The sequence below is a fragment of the Rhineura floridana genome, chromosome 6 (genome assembly GCF_030035675.1).
Source record: "Rhineura floridana isolate rRhiFlo1 chromosome 6, rRhiFlo1.hap2, whole genome shotgun sequence".
Taxonomy (NCBI): Eukaryota; Metazoa; Chordata; class Lepidosauria; order Squamata; family Rhineuridae; genus Rhineura; species Rhineura floridana.
Window position 1 is genome coordinate 78,151,252 of NC_084485.1, and position 19,659 is coordinate 78,170,910.

General features: G+C 45.3%; 1 protein-coding gene across 3 annotated transcripts in view; it reads left to right on the forward strand.

Annotated features, from left to right (window-relative positions):
- AMPD2 (adenosine monophosphate deaminase 2) overlaps nucleotides 1-17,290 on the forward strand; it is a 55,575-nt gene extending 38,285 nt beyond the window's left edge. For all 3 annotated transcript variants that reach the window (XM_061632582.1, XM_061632580.1, XM_061632581.1), the window contains 13 exons: nucleotides 173-359; nucleotides 1,561-1,702; nucleotides 3,393-3,482; nucleotides 4,120-4,249; nucleotides 4,971-5,165; nucleotides 5,707-5,838; nucleotides 6,665-6,828; nucleotides 9,147-9,273; nucleotides 9,692-9,855; nucleotides 10,496-10,616; nucleotides 11,371-11,544; nucleotides 13,014-13,124; nucleotides 13,956-17,290. In XM_061632582.1, the coding sequence (XP_061488566.1) occupies nucleotides 173-359; nucleotides 1,561-1,702; nucleotides 3,393-3,482; nucleotides 4,120-4,249; nucleotides 4,971-5,165; nucleotides 5,707-5,838; nucleotides 6,665-6,828; nucleotides 9,147-9,273; nucleotides 9,692-9,855; nucleotides 10,496-10,616; nucleotides 11,371-11,544; nucleotides 13,014-13,124; nucleotides 13,956-14,171 (1,953 nt within the window). In that variant the 3' untranslated portion in view covers nucleotides 14,172-17,290. The remainder of the gene's footprint in view (nucleotides 1-172; nucleotides 360-1,560; nucleotides 1,703-3,392; nucleotides 3,483-4,119; nucleotides 4,250-4,970; nucleotides 5,166-5,706; nucleotides 5,839-6,664; nucleotides 6,829-9,146; nucleotides 9,274-9,691; nucleotides 9,856-10,495; nucleotides 10,617-11,370; nucleotides 11,545-13,013; nucleotides 13,125-13,955) is intronic.
- The last annotated feature ends 2,369 nt before the right edge of the window (nucleotides 17,291-19,659 follow it).

A 19,659-nucleotide genomic window follows, 5' to 3' on the forward strand; every position in this document is an offset into this window, starting at 1 on the left:
ATTTGCACTTAATGATGTCTGCAATGAGGCAGACATATACTTATTTATATATTATATATTTTTAACTTATTTCTAGTGATTCACGCCATCTGCTTCTTAGCCTCTGAAGTCTGCCCATCATGGTGCCTTGATAGGTGCCATTCCCAGTTCAGCTAATTGTTTTTCTTTTCAGGTACCCTTCACAGACCTGCTGGATGCTGCCAAGAGTGTGGTGAAAGCATTGTTCATTCGGGAGAAGTATATGGGGCTTTCTCTGCAAAGCGTCTGCAAGACCACAGCCCGGTTCCTACAGGACCTTTCAGAAAAGCCCTTGGCCCCAAGGATGTATGAAGAGATTCCTGAGACTCCTGTGGCTGCAGGTGAGGTCTGAGTCTGGGCATGCATCTGAGAGATCATTCCCATCCAGCAAAGTCATTTCAGTGACTAAGTGGTCAATAAGAAAAGGATGTAGAATGAAGACGGTTTAGATTGATCCTTGGTTACTTACAAGGTAGCCACGGCGTAGGTGATGCTCTTGCACGTCCAGTAGGTAGGTTGGATGGAGTTAGAAGCCAATGGATGGTCCAGAGGCTGTCCTCTCCTCCCCACAACCAGTGACAGATGTGGGAGCAACTTGTGCATTATCTCCAGCTTAGAACTGGGTGGCTACAGGACCTAATAGGATATCTCTCTGTGTCTGCAAGGGCTCAGTTACAAAGAACTGTTAAAGTGAGCCCATGGAAAGATGATGGGGCTCTAGGGTGAGTGCAGGGCTGTGTCTTCTTCTTTACATTAAGGCAATCCAAATCCTGTGGTGAGAAAAGTTGAGTTCTGCAACCTGTACAAATTATTCCAGTCTAGTAAATTTGCATAATTTTTCCACGGCGCAAGTTTCATACTACTCTGCATAATTTTATTCTGATTTTGATAGTCTTGAGGAGGACAAGGGGTTCACACAGGGTACTGAAGTCCCAGCCCCTTCAAATCTTGTTCAGCAGCAGGTCATCCCTCTGGATTCTGAGAGTTCAGGAGGCTTTGCCCCCATGTTTTAAAGCTTACTTTCTGACCTAAGAACTAGAAACTTGGTCTTTCGAAAGAAAGAAAGAAAGAAAGAAAGAAAGAAAGAAGCAAAACCTTGCAACACATGAAGATTCTTAGGAAAACTGAACTTTACACCCAATACTACTTTCTACAAGATTTCTGTGCTCCCATGGAATCAGCCCTGGATGAGCGGTGAAGAGATGGCATGACTGGGACCCAATGAAACTATCTGATCCCATATTGACATGATCTATCATGTTCCATATCTAGTCAGCCATCACAGAGCTGACTTTCTTGTTTTGTGCTCCATGTGCTGGGTTTTCTTTCTCACCAACTCTTGCAGGAATGAATGAATGAATGAACAAATAACATATTTTTTTAAAAAACTGGATGAGGAAATGTGGCATTGTCTTCAAGGAGAGAGATGGTTCCTGAGAATAATTAGTTTTATTATTTGTATTTTTGTTTTCTCATTACCGAAGTAGCTCTAGTGATTAGGCAATGGTGTAGCTTCTCATATGCATATTTCCTGTGTTACAGATGCTCCAGTGCACCCACCATTTACGAACCAGCATCCTTATGAGAAGTGTGACCCTGAATCAATGCCTGGAGACCTTGGTTTTGGCCTCAAGATGGTCCATGGAGTAGTTCATGTGTACACCAAGCAGGACATCACTGACAAGTAAGGGGAAATGGTAGAGTGCATGGATACAAACACCTTGGTGTTGTAGCAGTGTTTCTAGGAAAGAGTATTCTTCAGTGACAGGATAAATTCAGAAGAGGACAGAGGTCGTTCAGGGCCATTTTGTGCACTTCCCACATTTAACTGAACAAGTTACTCTCTGTTTGCTCTGAAACTATCTCTGTACTCTTATGTGGCATCTTGTGGTACATCTTGTGGTACACTGGATATGTGATCTGTATGATGATGTTTTCTTCATGCAAACCATTATAAATGCACATGATGTCTGGCAATGAGCATTGCCAAAATCACTATAAACCATGTACTTTCTTCCCTATATCCATCTGCCCTTGGAAAGTAGGGAAAGGCTGTTATACTACAGGGGCTAGGGAAAGGGTGTGATTTGACAACTGCCTACACAGCTCTGAGAGCACAGAGAGGCACTGCTACATTTTTTCTACTTACATATTCAGAACACTATACAATAAAACCGAATGTAAAGAACATCATATTCTAGTGGAAAAGCTATTAGCTAGTTACAGAGACCTTTGGGTAAGCCCTTGCAAACAACCAAGATTTTACAAGGTGGAGGAAGGAACACTATAATATAACTGGACAGGACTTTCTGTGCAGAGAGGTCCAAGGGGTTGGCCTTGTAAAATAAATAAATACATGCAAAAAAGAAAAGCCCTGCTCCAAATCCTCATTGTAACTTTTTTTAAAGGGAGGAACCCAAAATGGGCCTTCCCTCTGTCGGTCTTAGCAGACAAGGAGAACTGTACAGACGTCCAGGGCTCAAGCCACTTAGGCATGGATGGTGAACCTGTGGCGCTCCAGGTCATGGTGGACTTCAGCTTCTATCATCCCTGACCACTGGCTATGCTAACTGGGACTGATGGGAGGTGGGGTCCAGCAACATATGGAGGGCCACAGGTTCACCATCTCTGCTTTAAAGGTAAAGATAACAAACATTTTGAATTGGGCCCTGAAGCTAGTTGGTAACCAGGGCAGATGAGCAAGAGCAATGGAATAGCTTTACATGAAATGAAGTTTATGAACCCAATATCTGGAGTTTTTGATAAAGTAGTGCAGTAGCAGGAAAAGAGGCATAGCTGGGTGAGGGGAAATAACACACACTAAAGAACAGGAGTTTTTCCCACAACCATCCCATGTGTTTTCAAATGTACAGTATCTCCATGGTAGTGAAGACTAGTTCCTTACTTTTTCTTTTAAAATGAAAGCTAAAGTTCTCAGGAATCTAACTTTCTACCCTACCAAATGTAGAAAGATGAGTTATCCTGATTAACAGAGTTGGTCTAATACAGAGTCCAACATTCTGACAATTAAAATTGGCAACAATGGTAATATCTTACCAAATCAATTCTGAATATCCAAATTCTATATTTGGAGCATCTTATTTTTCAATTGTCTCTTGAGCTACAGCCTTCTCTTGTAACTCCTCTTCCTCTAGTCCTAGCAAGTGATTTAGAGGCAATTTTTTTTTTCTCCTGTGCTATTGGCAGAACTGATCTTGGCTTTACGTCTCATTTTACACAGATAACTACACAAAATGCACATATAGGTAGTGTAGCCACTACCTGATTTCTTTATATGCTGTCCACAATGCCCTTGTGCTGACATCCTGAGTGTCCATTGTTTTGTTTTATCTCTTGCCTTTTTTTTTTAAAAGGACCACAGAACTAGACTTGCCTTACCCTGACCTGCAGGAGTTCATTGCTGACATGAATGTCTTAATGGCTCTGATAATCAATGGTCCCATGTAAGTGATGCCGCTTTTCTTTTTTCTTGATCTGTATATGCAGGGACAAGATTTATCAGGCTCCCTCTTCCAAATTACAGTTTTGTTAGATGAGGCTAGACTCGCATTCAAGCCGGGTGGATTATGATTCTGGTATCTATCATGTAGAACTCATTATCATAGCAAGATTTTGTGGTGAGCACTTGCACCAAAAATATGAGGAACAGTTCTTTTAGGTGCTGCTTGCTACAATAATCAGAACTACAAAGTTCATGTTCAGACCGAGAGTAGCACACCTCTGACTACTTGATGCTGAGCACTAAAAACAAGGATCGTCATGCCTTGCTTTTGAATTTATCTGGAACTGGACTGATCAATGTTGAGTTAGCTGGACTATTGACCAGACAGCATGGCAATATATTCTGATGTTATGGAATTCCTTGTAATTTCCCATCTTCTGTCTTTGGCATTTAGCATCTCGTCCATCCGAACCTCCTTAGAAACACAGTTTGTGACATGACCAGTGCTCCATGAGCTGTCTTCAAGGACAGATATGAAATTAGGCTTTCATGATTTCCAATGATGGCTACTATGCTGAGAAGGTCTGGTTTTAGAGCTGTGTGAAACTTAACCCTTTTCCTTTTTCATGCTTGTCCAGAAAATCCTTCTGCTACAGACGCTTGCAGTACTTGAGTTCAAAGTTCCAAATGCATGTCCTGCTCAATGAGATGAAAGAGCTGGCAGCCCAGAAGAGGGTTCCACATCGTGACTTCTACAATATCCGGAAGGTACTAGCATACTGTATTTCAGGAATACGTGCCTGAGATTATTACAGGTGATGTTTATACTACATATAACTGGAATCCAGGGAATATGAACAGCTACTGCAGAATGCTGAACCACTGTAGCCTGGCTGTTCAACCATCACAGCCCTAACAGTGCCTGGCCTCTACAGTGCCAGAGTAAGGAGTGGCAGGTCTGATGGAGATGTGGGGTTCTCTCCATTTGGTACATCTTAATACATAGGCACTCTCTTTCAGGCCTTGGTTTTATATATTGCTGTTTGCACCCCACTTGCATAGACGGGCTAATAATTGGTTCCCTGCCCATTTGAAGGTCACCAATCAACCAAGGTGGCAAGAAGTTCATTATTCTGGTGGTTGAATAATGGGCATTGATACAGCATGTTTTTTTAAATTTCATTGCAGTCCTTAAAACAAATGTGGGATACCTGTAGCCATCCAGATGTGTTGGATTCAGACTCCCATCAGCACCAGCCAGTGTTATCAGTGGCCAGGGATGATGGGAGGTGTTGTCCAGCAACAGGTTCCCCATACTTGCCTTAAAACGCTTGCTTTGTAAGGTGATATTATTTCCATGTTACAGGTAGGGGGTTGAGGCTGAGAGATTATGGCTTGCCCTAAAGCCAGCTTGTGAGTTCATGATTAAGGTAAGATCTGAACTCCATACTTTCTGGCTTGTATTCTTAACCACTGATCTCATGAGCAGGTGGACACGCACATCCATGCATCATCCTGCATGAACCAGAAGCATTTGTTGCGTTTCATCAAGCGGGCTATGAAAAAGCACCTGGAAGAAATCGTCCATGTAGAGAAGGGCAAGGAGCAAACTCTTAAGGAGGTCTTTGAGACCATGAACCTCACAGCATACGATCTCAGCGTAGACACTCTTGATGTCCATGCGGTATGTCAGATACCCATATCGGAGCATAGTAAGCCTTGCTTTGGGTTGGGGGCTACTGACTTTTGTTAGCGTTTTCCTTACTTGGGAATGAAGTGGCTGAATGGCAACTTTACTTTATGCTCAAAACATGTCAAGCTGGATATTAATTGTTCCCTATTATCCCACTGTAAATCTACCTTATATACTTGAATTATATTTCTAGACTTTTCTTCTATTTAGCTGTGACCATCTCTCTAGTATTTATGTCTTGGCCAACATCCACTGAAGCTTAGCCTCAGTTTGCCCAGCTATAGATGATGTGGTAGTGACATTTGTCCTAGAGGAGATCCACACTATGGAAGGGCTGATCAGCAGCTTCTGGACTTGGAGAGTGCTGCTTGTGGGGCAGGCTCTGTGCTGTTAGAAGATAGAAGTCTTGTGGAGGCCATTTTAGAGGGCTTATAGTCATTTGGAGGGGCTACATGGGGAAGAGGAAAGTCTCAGTCCTTGGACATTATGGCTACTTAAAAATGATGATCTTTGTTGGTGTCTTCTCTAATAGGATCGTAACACCTTCCATCGCTTTGACAAGTTCAATGCCAAGTACAATCCCATCGGCGAGTCTGTCCTGCGAGAGATTTTCATCAAGACAGACAACAAAGTCTCTGGAAAATACTTCGCCCATATCATCAAGGTGAAGGCTGCTTGGTGTCCTTAGTTGTGCAGCTGGGAGCTCCTGCTTACTGCCTGAGGGGTGTGCTAAATGTGTTAGGATAATTAATAGGGTCAAGAGAGCCAGGAGTAGGAAAAGGAAAGGGAACTGTGCAGGGCAGTTGAGCTTTATTTCTCAACTACTAGAAGCCCTTGTCTGGTTTCTGACCCTTTCCCAGATAATTCTTGCATGTTTTCAAACTTTTGCCCTCAGTCATGAGGGCTTGAGACTTCTATGTGATTTTAAAAAGAGCTCCCATTCTTAGGCTTCAAAATCTGTGTCTGGTGCCAGCTTCTGTACTTGAACAAGGAAAAGGAAGACAAGAAGCATATTCAAACTTGCCTGTGATTTATTCTCTTCATCGTGTGTTGGGCTTGCCAGTTCCCCTTCATCCCAGGACAAAAAATGCAGGCCTGACAAGATTCCAAGCTTACGGATCTTTTTCATTCTGTCCCCTTTCCAGTAGGTTAGAAATCATGATGCACCTGTCTAGGGATAGAAGGGTAAAGACAGCAGTCACTTTGGAAAGGGGCAGGGTCTGTCCAAAGGGACACAAGAAGCCAAAGCAAAGAACTCCAGGCAGAGAAGTTACTCTATTTTTGCACGGAAGGAAGGTGTAAGGCATACAGGGTTCCCTATTGGCTCCATAATGAGTTTCATCCTACAAGGTATTGACACCTGAGTGGGTGAGAGTGTTTCTGTAGCAAAGGAGGGTATGCCTGTGTGCATTTTGTGAGGATGCGTGTGGCCGCGCTTTCCTGTGGTGCCTTGCTGCTGAGGCTGACAAGCCCTTTCTATCTCTTGACAGGAGGTGATGTATGATCTGGAAGAGAGCAAGTATCAGAATGCAGAACTGCGGCTCTCCATCTACGGCCGAGCCCGTGACGAGTGGGACAAGTTGGCCAAGTGGGCTGTGACTCACAAGGTGCACTCCAACAACGTGCGCTGGCTGGTGCAGGTGCCTCGCCTCTTGTGAGTAGCACTTCCCTGCGTCATGCAGGAAGGCGAGCAGCTCTTTGGAAGGCCTAGCCCAAAAGGATTGCTGCTCTGTTGTGCTGGCGTGTACTGCCTGAGACAATCGTGGTATTTTCTTCTAATACTGAGGAGAAATGTTAACTACCTTTCCTGTTTAGAAAAGTATAGGAGTTACTTGGATTAGAAAGGGATTTGCAAAGACTAGCTGCTGTCATGTTAAATAGGCAGTCGCTACCCAGTTGTTAAGGCAAAAGGTGAAATGTAAAACCTAGCCAGTGGAAGACTTTGTTCCCAAAGCAGAATCTTGCTTTGCTTCTCAGGCCTTTCTTTCTGCACTTTCCCCTCACCTGCAGAATCTGAATAGGTGAGTGTGAGAGAACAGGCCTTGTTTGGTTTTGGCACCCAGGTTGTGCAATAGGCCCCTAAAGGCAACACATTGTGCTCCCTTCATTGTCGATTTCTGGAAGAACAGTGAAGACTGTGCTGCTTGAGTACGTATTCTTTTAGGTAAGGTCTCCAGGGTTGCAGTTTTATATGCACTTACCTGGGAGTAAAGCACATGGAATTTAGTAGGAGTGAAGTTTTTTTTATTTTTAAATAAAAATATTTATTCATTTCAAACCACGTAACAAACTACTGAATATCGCCAATCTTAACACCACCACTAAATAAGCAACAAGCCAGCCCCACACCACTGCTGGTCAGCTGGCAACAGCACATCTCTTGAATCAATCAATCAATAATACCTGCCATTTGACTTCTGCCATTTAGATGGCAGTTTCTGCCTTTGCTCTTTCAGCTTATCAGAGTTCACTTTTCTTCCTGCTCTCTCCTCCTCTCCTCTTCCTTCCTTGCTAAGTCAGGTTGCGCTCTCTTCAGCTCCTGGCTCCTCTTTTCTCTCTGGTCTGCACATCTTGTAGCCCCAAGCTAGGTCCTTCCTTAACTCTGGGGAGACATGCATAGGATCGGCCTGTAAATATGTCTTTCTGTATAGCTGCTTTTACTACTGCTTTTAAATTGCCTTTTTTGATGTGGCATTGGTGTATCTCCGCTCCCCTGCTCCATGTATTAGAAAAAATAAACAATACTGGCAAGCTGAATATTAATGCAGAAAAGAAGGGTATACATCATATAAATCTATTCACTTTTAAGGTACAAATGTTTTTTCTTCTGCATTTTATATGTCCTGTAAATATATTTATTCCTTAACCAGTGCCCTTTTAAACTACAAATAACTTTTCTTGTGCATTTTCGACAGACAGATAAACTGCATTAATGAGAAATTTAGAAGACTTTGTTTTGGTGGATCTGTGTTTTGGGCTTCCACTGTGCTTGAAATCCTAGCTTAGTGGGTGAGCACACTTACAGCTTAGCTGCTCGGCTACACTATCAACACAGCTTGCTAGCGCTTCAGATAGGGTTGCATGTTCTAAGCTGAACACCTGTTGCACTGGCTGGTGAAGCATGTACAACTCCTTCTGGTCTGAACAGACCAGCAGAGTGGGTGTGCCAGCTTTCTTTCATATCACAATGTGAAGAACAGAGGCCTGTCATGCATTTGAGGAGTGCATCATGCTGAGATTCCCAGAGAGACTAGAACAAGCTGGGATTTTCTAGAAGAAGGCAATAAATAGGAGGCAAGCCTGAAAACAACATGGCATCTAGGTTGGGGAGGGACTGTGGCTTAGTAAATGGCAGGGCTGGCACCAGACTGCAGCAGGCTCTTGGGCACCAGACGGCAGTGGACCCTCGAAGGTGGTGGCAATGGCAGCTACGTGGCAACACTACTGCTGTTATCGGGGGCTTAAATAGGTGTGCACATGCCTGCCATCCCCCAAGATGGAGGTGGGGTGGTGTTGATGCCCCCACTGCCATCTTGAATGATGGAAAGTATGCACACGCAGTGCGCTGATGCAACAATGTGGGAAGTGGTATGGCTAGGCTGTGGCGGCGGGGAGTGTTGCTCCGCGACCGAATGTTACAGTGGATCATGAAGCGGGAGCTACACCCATCCAGCTGCAGTGGCCCCTGTCAGCTGCAGGGGCCCTCAGCCAGTGCCCAACCTAGCTGTCTGCTGGTGCCTGGCCTGGTGAATGGTATGTATGCAGAAGTCCCAGGTTCAGTCCACAGCATCTCCAGTTAAAAGGATTAGATAGCAGGTGGTATAAAAGAGCTCTCCTTGAGACCCTGGAGTGCTGGTGCTGATCAGAGTATATTCAATACTGGGCTATTGCTGCAAGGAGCAATGTGATAGCTTGTGCTTTAGGCCTTCATAAATGACAGGTGTGTCCTCCATGTACCTCTGTTTCCAACAGTGATGTGTACAAGACAAAGAAGCAGCTGGCCAACTTCCAGGAGATGCTAGAGAACATTTTCTTACCCCTCTTCGAAGCTACAATCCATCCTGCCAGCCACCCAGCATTGCACCTCTTCTTGGAGCATGTAAGTGCTATCACCAGAAAAGCCCAACCCATCTTGGGAAGCTTGCTAAGGGGATGGCTGGCAGGGTCTCTAGATCTGGGGCAGGCTGAAGAGATAGCTATACCTAAGTGTTTTCATATGTGGGGCTTGGGTGCCCCTTATCATGAACACTCAATTGTGGGGACTTTTTCTTGCTGGAATATGTCTATACACCAGATCTTCAGGTGTTTGATCTTTAGTCCTATCATAGACATTTCAGTTCTGCTTAAGAAATTGACTTAGCTGGGCTTTGTTCCGGTGGGCATCTTTCCATAAGCTCCTGGAGTATTGTAAAGCTTTTTTCACCTCACATGAGGCTAGAGAATTCACCAGAGTCTTTGAAACTGAGTGGGACCGTCTCACCCTCTTCTTTCCTTTCCTTTGGCTTCTGGATGGGCAGGTGGATGGATTTGACAGTGTGGATGATGAATCCAAGCCAGAGCACCACATCTTCAACTTGGACAGCCCTTTGCCTGGGAACTGGGTGGAAGAGGACAACCCACCTTATTCCTACTACCTTTACTACACATATGCCAATATGGCGGTTCTGAATCACCTGCGCAGGTAGGTGGCCTTCTTCTTACCTTTCTTCCCTCCCCCTTCCCAACATTTTCTGCATTGATGGTGTTCTTGTCCCTTCAAAGTGGAGTGTGGAAACTGTTTCAGCCCAAGGGCCACATTCCTTTCTGGGAGCCACATGCTAGTGGTGGGCGGGGCCAGAGGCAAAAGTGGCTAGACCAATGAATGTGACTTTTAGCTTTGTACAGTAGGCTTCTTTCTACAAATACTTCTCTGTATTCTCCATTTCATCCATTCCAGCACCAAGGAGGGTGCAAAGGAGGATCAGTGAGGCATGTGACCTGAGGAAGGGGTGTGGCCTAGGGAGAGTGCCAAGGGCCAGATAGTGAGGACTGAAGGGCCACAATTGGACCCTGGGCCTGAGGTTACCCAATCCTGTTCCAATACTCTGCATGCGATTTTCTGAGCCCAGGCTCCTAAGGAGCCTGGTGGTTGTGCTGCACAGTGGTCTGTTAAAGAAGCTGATGCCCAAGGTCCTTGAAGTCTGTGGCTCCTGTGTGAGCTTCACAAGTTTGGTGTAGTCACTGGGCTCTTAGTTTCCATTCCTCTCTTTATGCTACCGGCTCATTGCCTGCTGCTCTTGCAGTGACACTGACCAGTGTACTTTGCTGCTCTTTCTCTCTAGGAAGAGAGGCTTCCACACCTTCGTGCTGCGCCCCCACTGTGGGGAGGCAGGACCAATCCATCACCTAGTATCGGGTTTCATGCTATCGGAGAACATATCGCATGGCCTTCTGCTCCGCAAGGTGAGGAAGTAAGACGTGTGAGTGGTGCTACACGCAAAAACTAGCGCATGTGCCTCCAGGTACGCTGGGAGAGACCTTAGCTCTGTGTCAGAGAGCATGCAGATGCTGTCAGGACCAACCCTTGGCATCTCCTTTTAAAGGGGTTTTCTGAAGGTAGGGATGGGAAAGATGTCTGCTTGAGACCCCTGAGAGCTGCTGCCAGTCAGAGCAAACAATGCTGGGCTAAATGAATGAATAATCTGGCCTGGTATAAGGCAACTTCCTACTTTTGTTTGTTTGTTTATTATTACATTTGCATCCCACCTTTCCTCCAAGCAGTTCAAGGTGGAGTACATGGTTGTCCTCCCCCTCCATTTTATCCTCACAACAACCCTGTGAGGTAGAGACAATGACTGGCCCAAGGTCACCCAGAAAGTTTCAGGGCTGAGCAGGGATTTGAACCCTGGTCTTTCAGGTCCTAGTCCAGCACTCTAACCACTACACCACACTGGCTCACATTCCCCATGTACATGAGCACCAACTCTGCCTGCTCTGGTCTGTCATTATAGGGAGGCACTGGGTGGTTCTGGCACAAGCACGCAGTGGGAACCTAGAGAGAAAGAGCGAGGGGGAAACATGAGCAGACAGCTGGGCTGTTGTCTTTAGGAAATTGCCTGCATGTTAGAGGCTCCTGAGCCTTCTGTTGTTACTTGGCAAGACTCAGCACTTGCAGGAGATGCTGCCCAGCTCTAAACCCTTCATTCTTGCTCCATAGGCGCCTGTGCTGCAGTACCTCTACTACTTGGCCCAGATTGGCATTGCCATGTCCCCACTCAGCAATAACAGCCTGTTCTTAAGCTACCATCGAAACCCTCTGCCAGAGTATCTCTCTCGGGGTCTCATGGTCTCCCTGTCCACCGATGATCCACTGCAGTTCCACTTCACTAAGGTGAGTGTGATGTAGCAGAGGCCAAGCGGGGCTGTGACCCAGAGGGAGAGGGCATGGAAGAGAGACCCTGTCTTCCATTCACTTGCCCCATGTAACTTCTGGCCACTGCCAAAAATGCTCACTGTTGCAAGTGAAAGGCATTTTGCCACGCCCTTCCTGTAGAGCTTGTATCCAGAGATGACAGCTTTTCTCACTGGTTCTTTCCACTTCTCCAGGTTTCCATTATGCTTGCTATAGCAATGCTCTCTTTTTGAAGCCAAGCATTCCAGCTCCCCTACCACCACCACTACCCTGGCCCCATCTTGGTTTGGAGGTTTATAATATCTCATCTGTTCTGTTTTTCCCTATGGTCCTTTGGGCTCTGACTGGCTATCTCATCCTGCTGTACGCTCATTACCCAGTTCTACCTTGTCCCCATTTGGATCATCAGAATCATTTCCACCTCATCCTGAACCATAAGCTCGGCAGCTCCCCTTGGCTCTTCCCTGCTCAGGGACTTTTATTCTGAGTTGCATCTTGGTTCAAGTGGAGTCTGTCCCTTTTGTAGAGCCTGGCTTCCTACCTAGCCACCCACATTTCTTTCCAGATATGTTCTTCCCCCTCAAAAAATAACAGCCAGTTTTTCATGGCCTGCCTGCATGGCAGAAACTGAATACAGTCGTAGAACTTGGCCCTGAGGACTGGAACTTCATCACCTTGTGGAAGAGCTCAGAAGTATCTTCAGCAACTTTTTTTTCCCTAGAGAAACCCCCCCCCCGTATTTTCCTCTCCATTTTGGTCATACTTTTGTGCTTGTACAAGCACACAGTGTGCTTTACACTCAGACATGGACCAGTTGAATGTTTCTCTCAACACCACAGTGTGGATGGTGACAGCATAAATGCTGCCACCTAGTGACTGTCTGCTGAGTTGTTTGGAGTAACGCCTGTCTCCTAGAGCAGTCACAGCAGGAACAGAGTAGATGGTGTTAAACGTAGAACTTGATTCAGCCTGGAGGGATAGTTGTGGAAGGGCAGGCAAGTAATGCAAGTGAGCCGTATTTACAGGAGGGTAGATATTGCTTCAGCTGTCTACATCCTTTCAGCTACATTGGCCACATGTTGTTCTCCTAATTTATCTAGTACAGAGAAATTGCTATAGGGTAGCCAGATATGTCTCATGGGCTTATCCATCTTATCACCCAATCCAATCTGCACCAGAATCCCTGAACCCAACCCAGTGGCATGTTTTACCTCTAGCTAATGCTCCATGTACATGGTCTTGTGGGGATGCTCCCTCGTTAGGTGGTAATGTGTATTGCTTTGCTTATTTTCAAAATGTGGTAAGCAAGCCCTGATGCATTTGGAGGACCCTCCTGCTTGTTCAGCTGAATAGGACCCTGGACACCTGCCTCAAAGTCCTGCCTTGATGGCACTAGTGTATGCAAGAGTCCATGATGCAGCCTGACTGACAAATATCTCTTATTACAGGAGCCCTTAATGGAAGAGTACAGCATTGCAACACAGGTTTGGAAGCTCAGCTCTTGTGACATGTGCGAACTTGCACGCAACAGTGTGCTCATGAGTGGCTTCTCCCACAAGGTAATACTGCATCTCCTGACCTCTCACAGATTACACATGCCAGCCCCTCCAATCTTATGTAGGTTCATGCACCTGGCCTGGTTTTAGAAAATGAAGATCTGTTTAAGGCCTCCTATCCAACCATATCTTTGCACACACATGAACATGTTCCAGCTGAAGATGTTTATATTTGTCACGTAACAAGTTAGGATCTGTGAAAGGGGGTGGCTGGGATTAGACTCAGTGTATCTTCTGAGCCCATTTCTTCCCACTCTCTGGCCTTTTGTGCAGCAAGGCCACTGTGAAAGGGTCCTTGGAAAGGGAAGAAATTGCGGTGGTAGGAAGAGTGTCACAAGGTGAATAGTCCCTAAGCCTCCACCAGTGTGATCCTTTCACCTATGAAGGAGCTGTCCTATTGTCAGTAAGGTCCTGGGGTGTGTGAATTGAGTTTGGATAATGCTCATCCTGGAGCACATGGCCGGAGCCCAAATTGTCCATTGCAATCCTTTTGATGTGAAAGCAGCCCCCCTCCTTGCCCAAAAGATCCTTCTTCCACCCCTGGACAGCTGAGAACAGCACACACTTTCTGAGCCTGTGGGATTTTTGCAGCGTGGTGTGCAGGATGCCAGCCATGCCATTTTCAAGGGTGCTCCATTCCATTCCCCCTCCTCCTGGCTAGTAGTTATTGATTTCCGTATCCTCCATGGTGGATGTGTGTGGGAAGAGTGTTGGTGTTGCTGCTGGACCTTTTCTGTTTTTTTTTTTAAGAGGGCTTCACACAGTTGAATGGCACAATGGAATAAGCTGTCATTTGTCCTAACCAGGGGTTGATTTCTTCCTTTTTCGCCCCAGGTAAAGAGCTACTGGCTCGGACCCAACTACCTGAAGGAGGGGCCTGAGGGTAACGACATCCGGCGCACCAATGTGCCAGACATCCGGGTGGCCTACCGCTACGAGACACTTTCCCAGGAGCTGACCCTCATCACACAGGCTGTGCAGACAGAGGAACTGGAGACTATCCAGGAGGAAGACCTTCTGACCATGAGCTCCAGCCTGGATGCTCGCTGAAGAATGGCTGGTTCACAATCTCCCATTCAGCCCCGTCTTGGCCTGGCAAGGTGGGGCTGTCCTACAAACACGAAGAGACCCTGGCCAACCCCATGGACCTTTTTAATTTGTGTTTTTATTTTTAAGTGTACTATTACTTTCTTTTTCTCCTGGAAAAACGTTAATGTTTTGTTTGCACTTGGTAACCTGCTGGGGCATTTGGCGGGGGGAGGGATGGTTAGAAATTTCCATTTGGTCTAGAAAGGTGAAAGAGCATCCTGCAGATGTTGGTGATCCTGTTTTTGAGCAGAGGCCAGGGAGCTGGGAATGAGCACGCAGCAGGGAGCTGCTGAGTAAATTTTGGAGGCCCTAGCACCTGACGACACTTGCAGAGAGGCAAAACAAAGCACCAGCAATGTAAGCGTGTGTCCCAGGTGTATTCGGGGTTCTCTGTGTGTGTGTGTTTGTGTGGCCCTGCCAGGGAATAAAGCAGAGTGGTGGTGTGTTCTACCTCCCATTTTTGTTTCCATGCTCTGTCCTCTATAAGGCCGTTGGTAGTTGCACTTTCTCATTGGCTGGTAAAACATCTGTTTTGGTTAAGTTGGCCTGCCTCTTCTTATTGGAATGGCATGTTGCAACAGCTCCTGCAATGCAACAGCCTCCAGCTTTTCAGTGTTAGGGTCTGGTGTAAAGTGTACCCACGAGACGAGTTCTTTCCCTTCAAAGCCCTGAAACTTTAGTCTCTTTAGCTCGGGGAAAGCATCAGCTCTTGAACTCCTGCCTTAGGAGGTGAATTACTGTGAATGCGTGACTGGGGAAGAGGGGACCTTCAAGTCTAGTCCAGCATAATAACAAGACGTCAGCGTGCCAGGTAACTGGCACTTTTAACTTTTGTGTATCCCCCTGTCCCTCTCTACAATTATGTAACAAAAGATTGGGTTAGGTATCTTTATAAAATGTAACAAGAGGAGGTTGAAGATGGTTCTGGCACTGGAAGACTATGGCTATTCCCTGGGGGAAAGCCTTGGAGCCAAAATACTTATCCATCATGGAGGGCGGTAATGACCTTTGCCCTTAGGGTCAAAATGGATGTGACACAGGAGATACACGATCAGCAATCCTGACTGTTCTTTTCTTTGTTTTTGAATTTTTTTTTAAAGTAGCTGCTTTTGATTGGATCAGTGGCATTGAGAGTGATATGTTACTCCATTTACCTGATCTAAACTGCCCCCCCAACCTCCTCTTAATCCAGGAGCTGGGGGAAAAACAGGTATCTGTATCATGCTTGCATTTTCTTTTTAATTTCTGCTGTGAGGCTAGTAGCAGTTTAGGGATTAGAGGTGCAAGTGAAGTGTGTGTTTTGTGTGCGCGGGCATATAGATATAGATTTATGCATGTATGTGTGCGTGCGTGCTTACACACATGCACACACCTGCTGCTGCTCAAGCTCTGGCTGCTCTCCCTGGAGCTGTTTTAAAGTAGTGTTGCTATTTTTTTAAGTTGAGAAGTTATTCCCACATCTGGTTTCGGCCACTATTCTAGTGCCTGATACGTGTGCCTGTGGGGTAGCTGCTCATAATCAACCCCATTTCTCAAAGAGAAGTTGCTTCTCAATTAGCTGGGCCTGGGAAGAGCTATTAGTTCCCAGTACACATTGCCGTGCTTGCATACCATGTAGGCAGCCTCCTTTTGCCCTCTTGCAGTGGGTTGAGGAGAACAGCTTCTTGCATAATGTGTATACATGTCAAGATCTTCTTTCTACATTTAGCAAGAGGAAAAGGCATAGAAATAGTTTGGCTTTCTCATCAGCAAAGTTACGGCTGTTCTGGGAACAGACTGAAGGCTCCTAGTGGGAGGCAGGTAATGAATCTCAGTGAGACAACAAGCGTAACTTCTGCCTTCTTCTGAAGCCATGTGACTCAAAATGGAAGCGCATAAGAAGACACAGAAGGACATGGATCCATGCCTTTCCCAGCACTACATCTTGAGTCCTGCACAGTGAAAGAGTTCGAAAGGGTACCTTCCACAGGTTCCTGACCACCAGGTGGTTCACCATCATACAGCTTCTGAAGCTTACCTGTAAGCAGCCCACTATACTTGACATATTGGGCCTCTGTTGCCTTCTTAGCAGTCTGTGGGCAACTAGTCACGGCAGGGAATTCCTTGTGAGTATAACTGCTTGGAGTAAGAAACCAGCTTCAGACAGTCCTCACTCCCTTTAGACTCTTAGGTAAAGCTTGCATGCTCACTGAAAAAGATGTATGAGTGGCAAGTCAGTTCCCCAGTGCTGCCTCCCACTTGCTGCCCAGGCACTTTTGACCTTGTAGTTGCGAGCAGTTGCGATTTGGTGGAAAATGCATTTGCTAAACATGAGATGAGCAGCAGCAACAGATAATGAAGAATTCTTCTAAGGCAGGCAGGGACCTTGTGGAGCCCTCCCTCTAGGCTGCTGTGGACCAAAATCTGAAACTCCATATTGTAGCCAGTGCCTTGCTTAGAGTAGTGCATGAAGTGTACAAAGACTGGGTCGTTTTCCCCTTGTAGGTTTACTTCTGAAATGGGCACTTGCTCTAAGTTGTGTCATTATTTGTGTGCGTAGGGGAGAGAGAGAGATCAATCTTAAAGGGTCAACATGTTTTATTTGTATGTCTGGCATCTCACCTCCATGGCTGGGAAGGGGGAATCTTTTTTTCTTCCCAATCTCTATGCTTTTTTGGGTGGGGGGTAACAAGAGAGACTGCAGTGGAGGTGTCTTGCCTTGTTTTAGCTTGCCTTGCTGACCAGAATTGCAAAGTTTTGGCTCAAAGCAGGGTTATTTGTGAAGATACGGAATATATCAACTTGATCCAGGGAGTAGAATGTAATGTGGTTTATGTCAAGAGGGTTCTCCCCTCCCTCCTCCCTTGCCACAACCTTGCTTTGCTGCTGCTTCGTACCTAGTGGGCACACACCATGTTAGTTTTTGCTTTGTTGTCAGCTGGAGGTGAAACCTGTATCCCCTGGCAATCATTGCATCCTCCTATCACACTCTCACTTTCTGTGTAGTTTGGATGAACTCTCTGCCTGTCGTTGCTGAAATGTGATGCTAGAAATCCTACCAAACATGAGCATGATCCATCATTAAATATTATTTAAGTAAATCTCTTTCTTTGTGTTTCTGATTGAAAGGCGTTCAGCCTTCTGATGGCTTATAGACCGGAAATTAGGCTTGTACTCAAATTGCTTCATTACAAGGATGGAGTGTTTTGGGGAGGGACATTCATCATCTAGGGGGCCAAAATCTATCAATGCCACAAATAGTAATGTTCATGCAGTCGTGACAATTGTACTCTTTTATGAACGCTGTTTTCTTAAAAACCCAATACCTGGACTTGCATTAATTTGACACGCATATTTAAATGATCTGTTAAAAACAAACATCCACCACCCTGATAACTCTTCAGCTTTATTCATACTCTATGCATCTTTCATGCATGTCATGTCTTGCAGAGAGGGAGGTTAAAATAAGGCAGGATCAGACATATGAACTCCTCTTTAAAGAGAAATATATGTTCCTGGATGATTTTTCCCAAGCAAACCACAATAGCCACCATTGTGCCCAACCGAAGAAGCACAAGGGTTTGATGTTACTATTTTAAATGCCACCATGGCTTGTCCCATCACATCCTGCTAGTCTAGTTAAACTAACAGCAATCAACAATTGCTGTTAGTTGACAACTGTCAATTGCAGGGTGGATGGTATTTTTTTTAAAAAAATTGGCAAATATATCAAACAAGCATAGAGGAAATATAGAAGTATAAAAGTAACAAAATGTATCAAATACACACCAGTGACTGGTGTCTTAATTTGGAATGCCAATCAGGCATGAAATAGTTTTTTCTTGTAAATGCAGACATTCCCAATATTAGGCCTGCCTCCACGATGTCATTGCCAAAGGACTACTTTCTCTAGACAGTAGGAGAATTTTGGGATTCTACTCTAGAGAGTAGGAGAATTTTGGAATATTCTTATATATCTTCACTGAACGCAATATTTCTGTGTGTTGAAAAGTGGGACTGTATCCCTCCCTATATGCAAAGGTGCTGGAATAGTATATTACTGAAAATATCCCCTTATAGCCTTGCGAGTCACAGAGCAAGCTGGTAAAATGAAAATTAGGAGTCCTGGTTAGTGGTGTTCTGTTTGTACCATGTCCTTCTAAGAAGAGTTTTTGAGAGCTTGGAACAGCAGTAAGTTTAGGTGTCCAACAAGCACGTAACTAGGATTGCCTGTCTGGAAAAATACCATGAGCTAGTGGATTTTGACCCTGGATAAGAAATGGAGAAGGCTTTTAAAAGTATAGCTAAGAGGCATTCTATGACGATCCCCCAAGTTGAATGGAATGTGGGCTAGGTACAAAATGAGACGTTTCTAGATAGCTGGACTTGCTTACCCTAATACACATGCTGATCTATGTGTTATGTATCCCACAGTGATATCACAGGTTTGCAGATTTTTTTTTTGCAGTACTTCAAAGAGTTTGGGGCCTACTTCAGTAGAGCAGATGGCTAGTGTATGAAACAATGCAGTGTTACCCCCTTATTCACATAAGTGCTCCTTTCACCTTTCACTGAGAATATGCATCAGCACGCTTTGTTATTTAAAAATGAAATAGTATAAGGCACATACCAATGACCCACCCATTCAAGAACATTTTAAAAACTCCAGTGCATGTGCACATGAAATAACACATGCCCCAGTATCTGGACATTGTCACTGTGTATTAATCTAGTCCACAAATTGCATGTATTTGGTGCTTTTATGGAAAAGTGCATTATTGGTTGGCTATGGCTATGCTGTGGGACTATTTTGACAGCAGGTCCTTCCCTCTGAAGCACTCAGTAGAGACCGGTGCCCCTTGGGACAGGAAGGGCAAAAAGTAAGAAGGCCAACTGTAGGGGGTGCCCAAGGAAATGGCTGTCTGAGCTAGAGCCAAATGATAGGCAGAGCCAACTAATTCTGGTTTTGTTCCAAGCCTTCCTGCTGACTTCTATAAGGGCAACACTGAGACTAAGGAGGAGAAGGCTGGCAGCCAGTGCCACCTACTAGACTGGTTGTAAGTCAGGCAGTGAGCAGGTAAGGACTGGTTCCAGAAAGAATGAGCTTGGTGAGGCAGTGCCCTTCTTGTCTAATGTCCTAGCCACCTCAAGCACTGCAGCAAATCTTAACATAAATTTTTAAAAGCAAGCCTTCTCTCTATCCCATATGTATGGTTACCAGCCTACTCAAGCAAGGCCATCTCCAGTGCTACCAGAGCAGTAAGGGCAAGGCTGCTCTTGCTGCTCCACAGAAATAATGGCCTGTACCACTAAGTAGAGAGAGATGTGTGAATTTTCCATTTTGGTTAACCAAGGAGACTTCATGGAAAAGCTGAAGAAAATTTAATTAGGAAAGAGAAAGGAGAGAACAAGAGTGGATGGTGGCAACACTTCCCATGCTGCACAAGTGGCATGAAGAATGTTTTCCTCC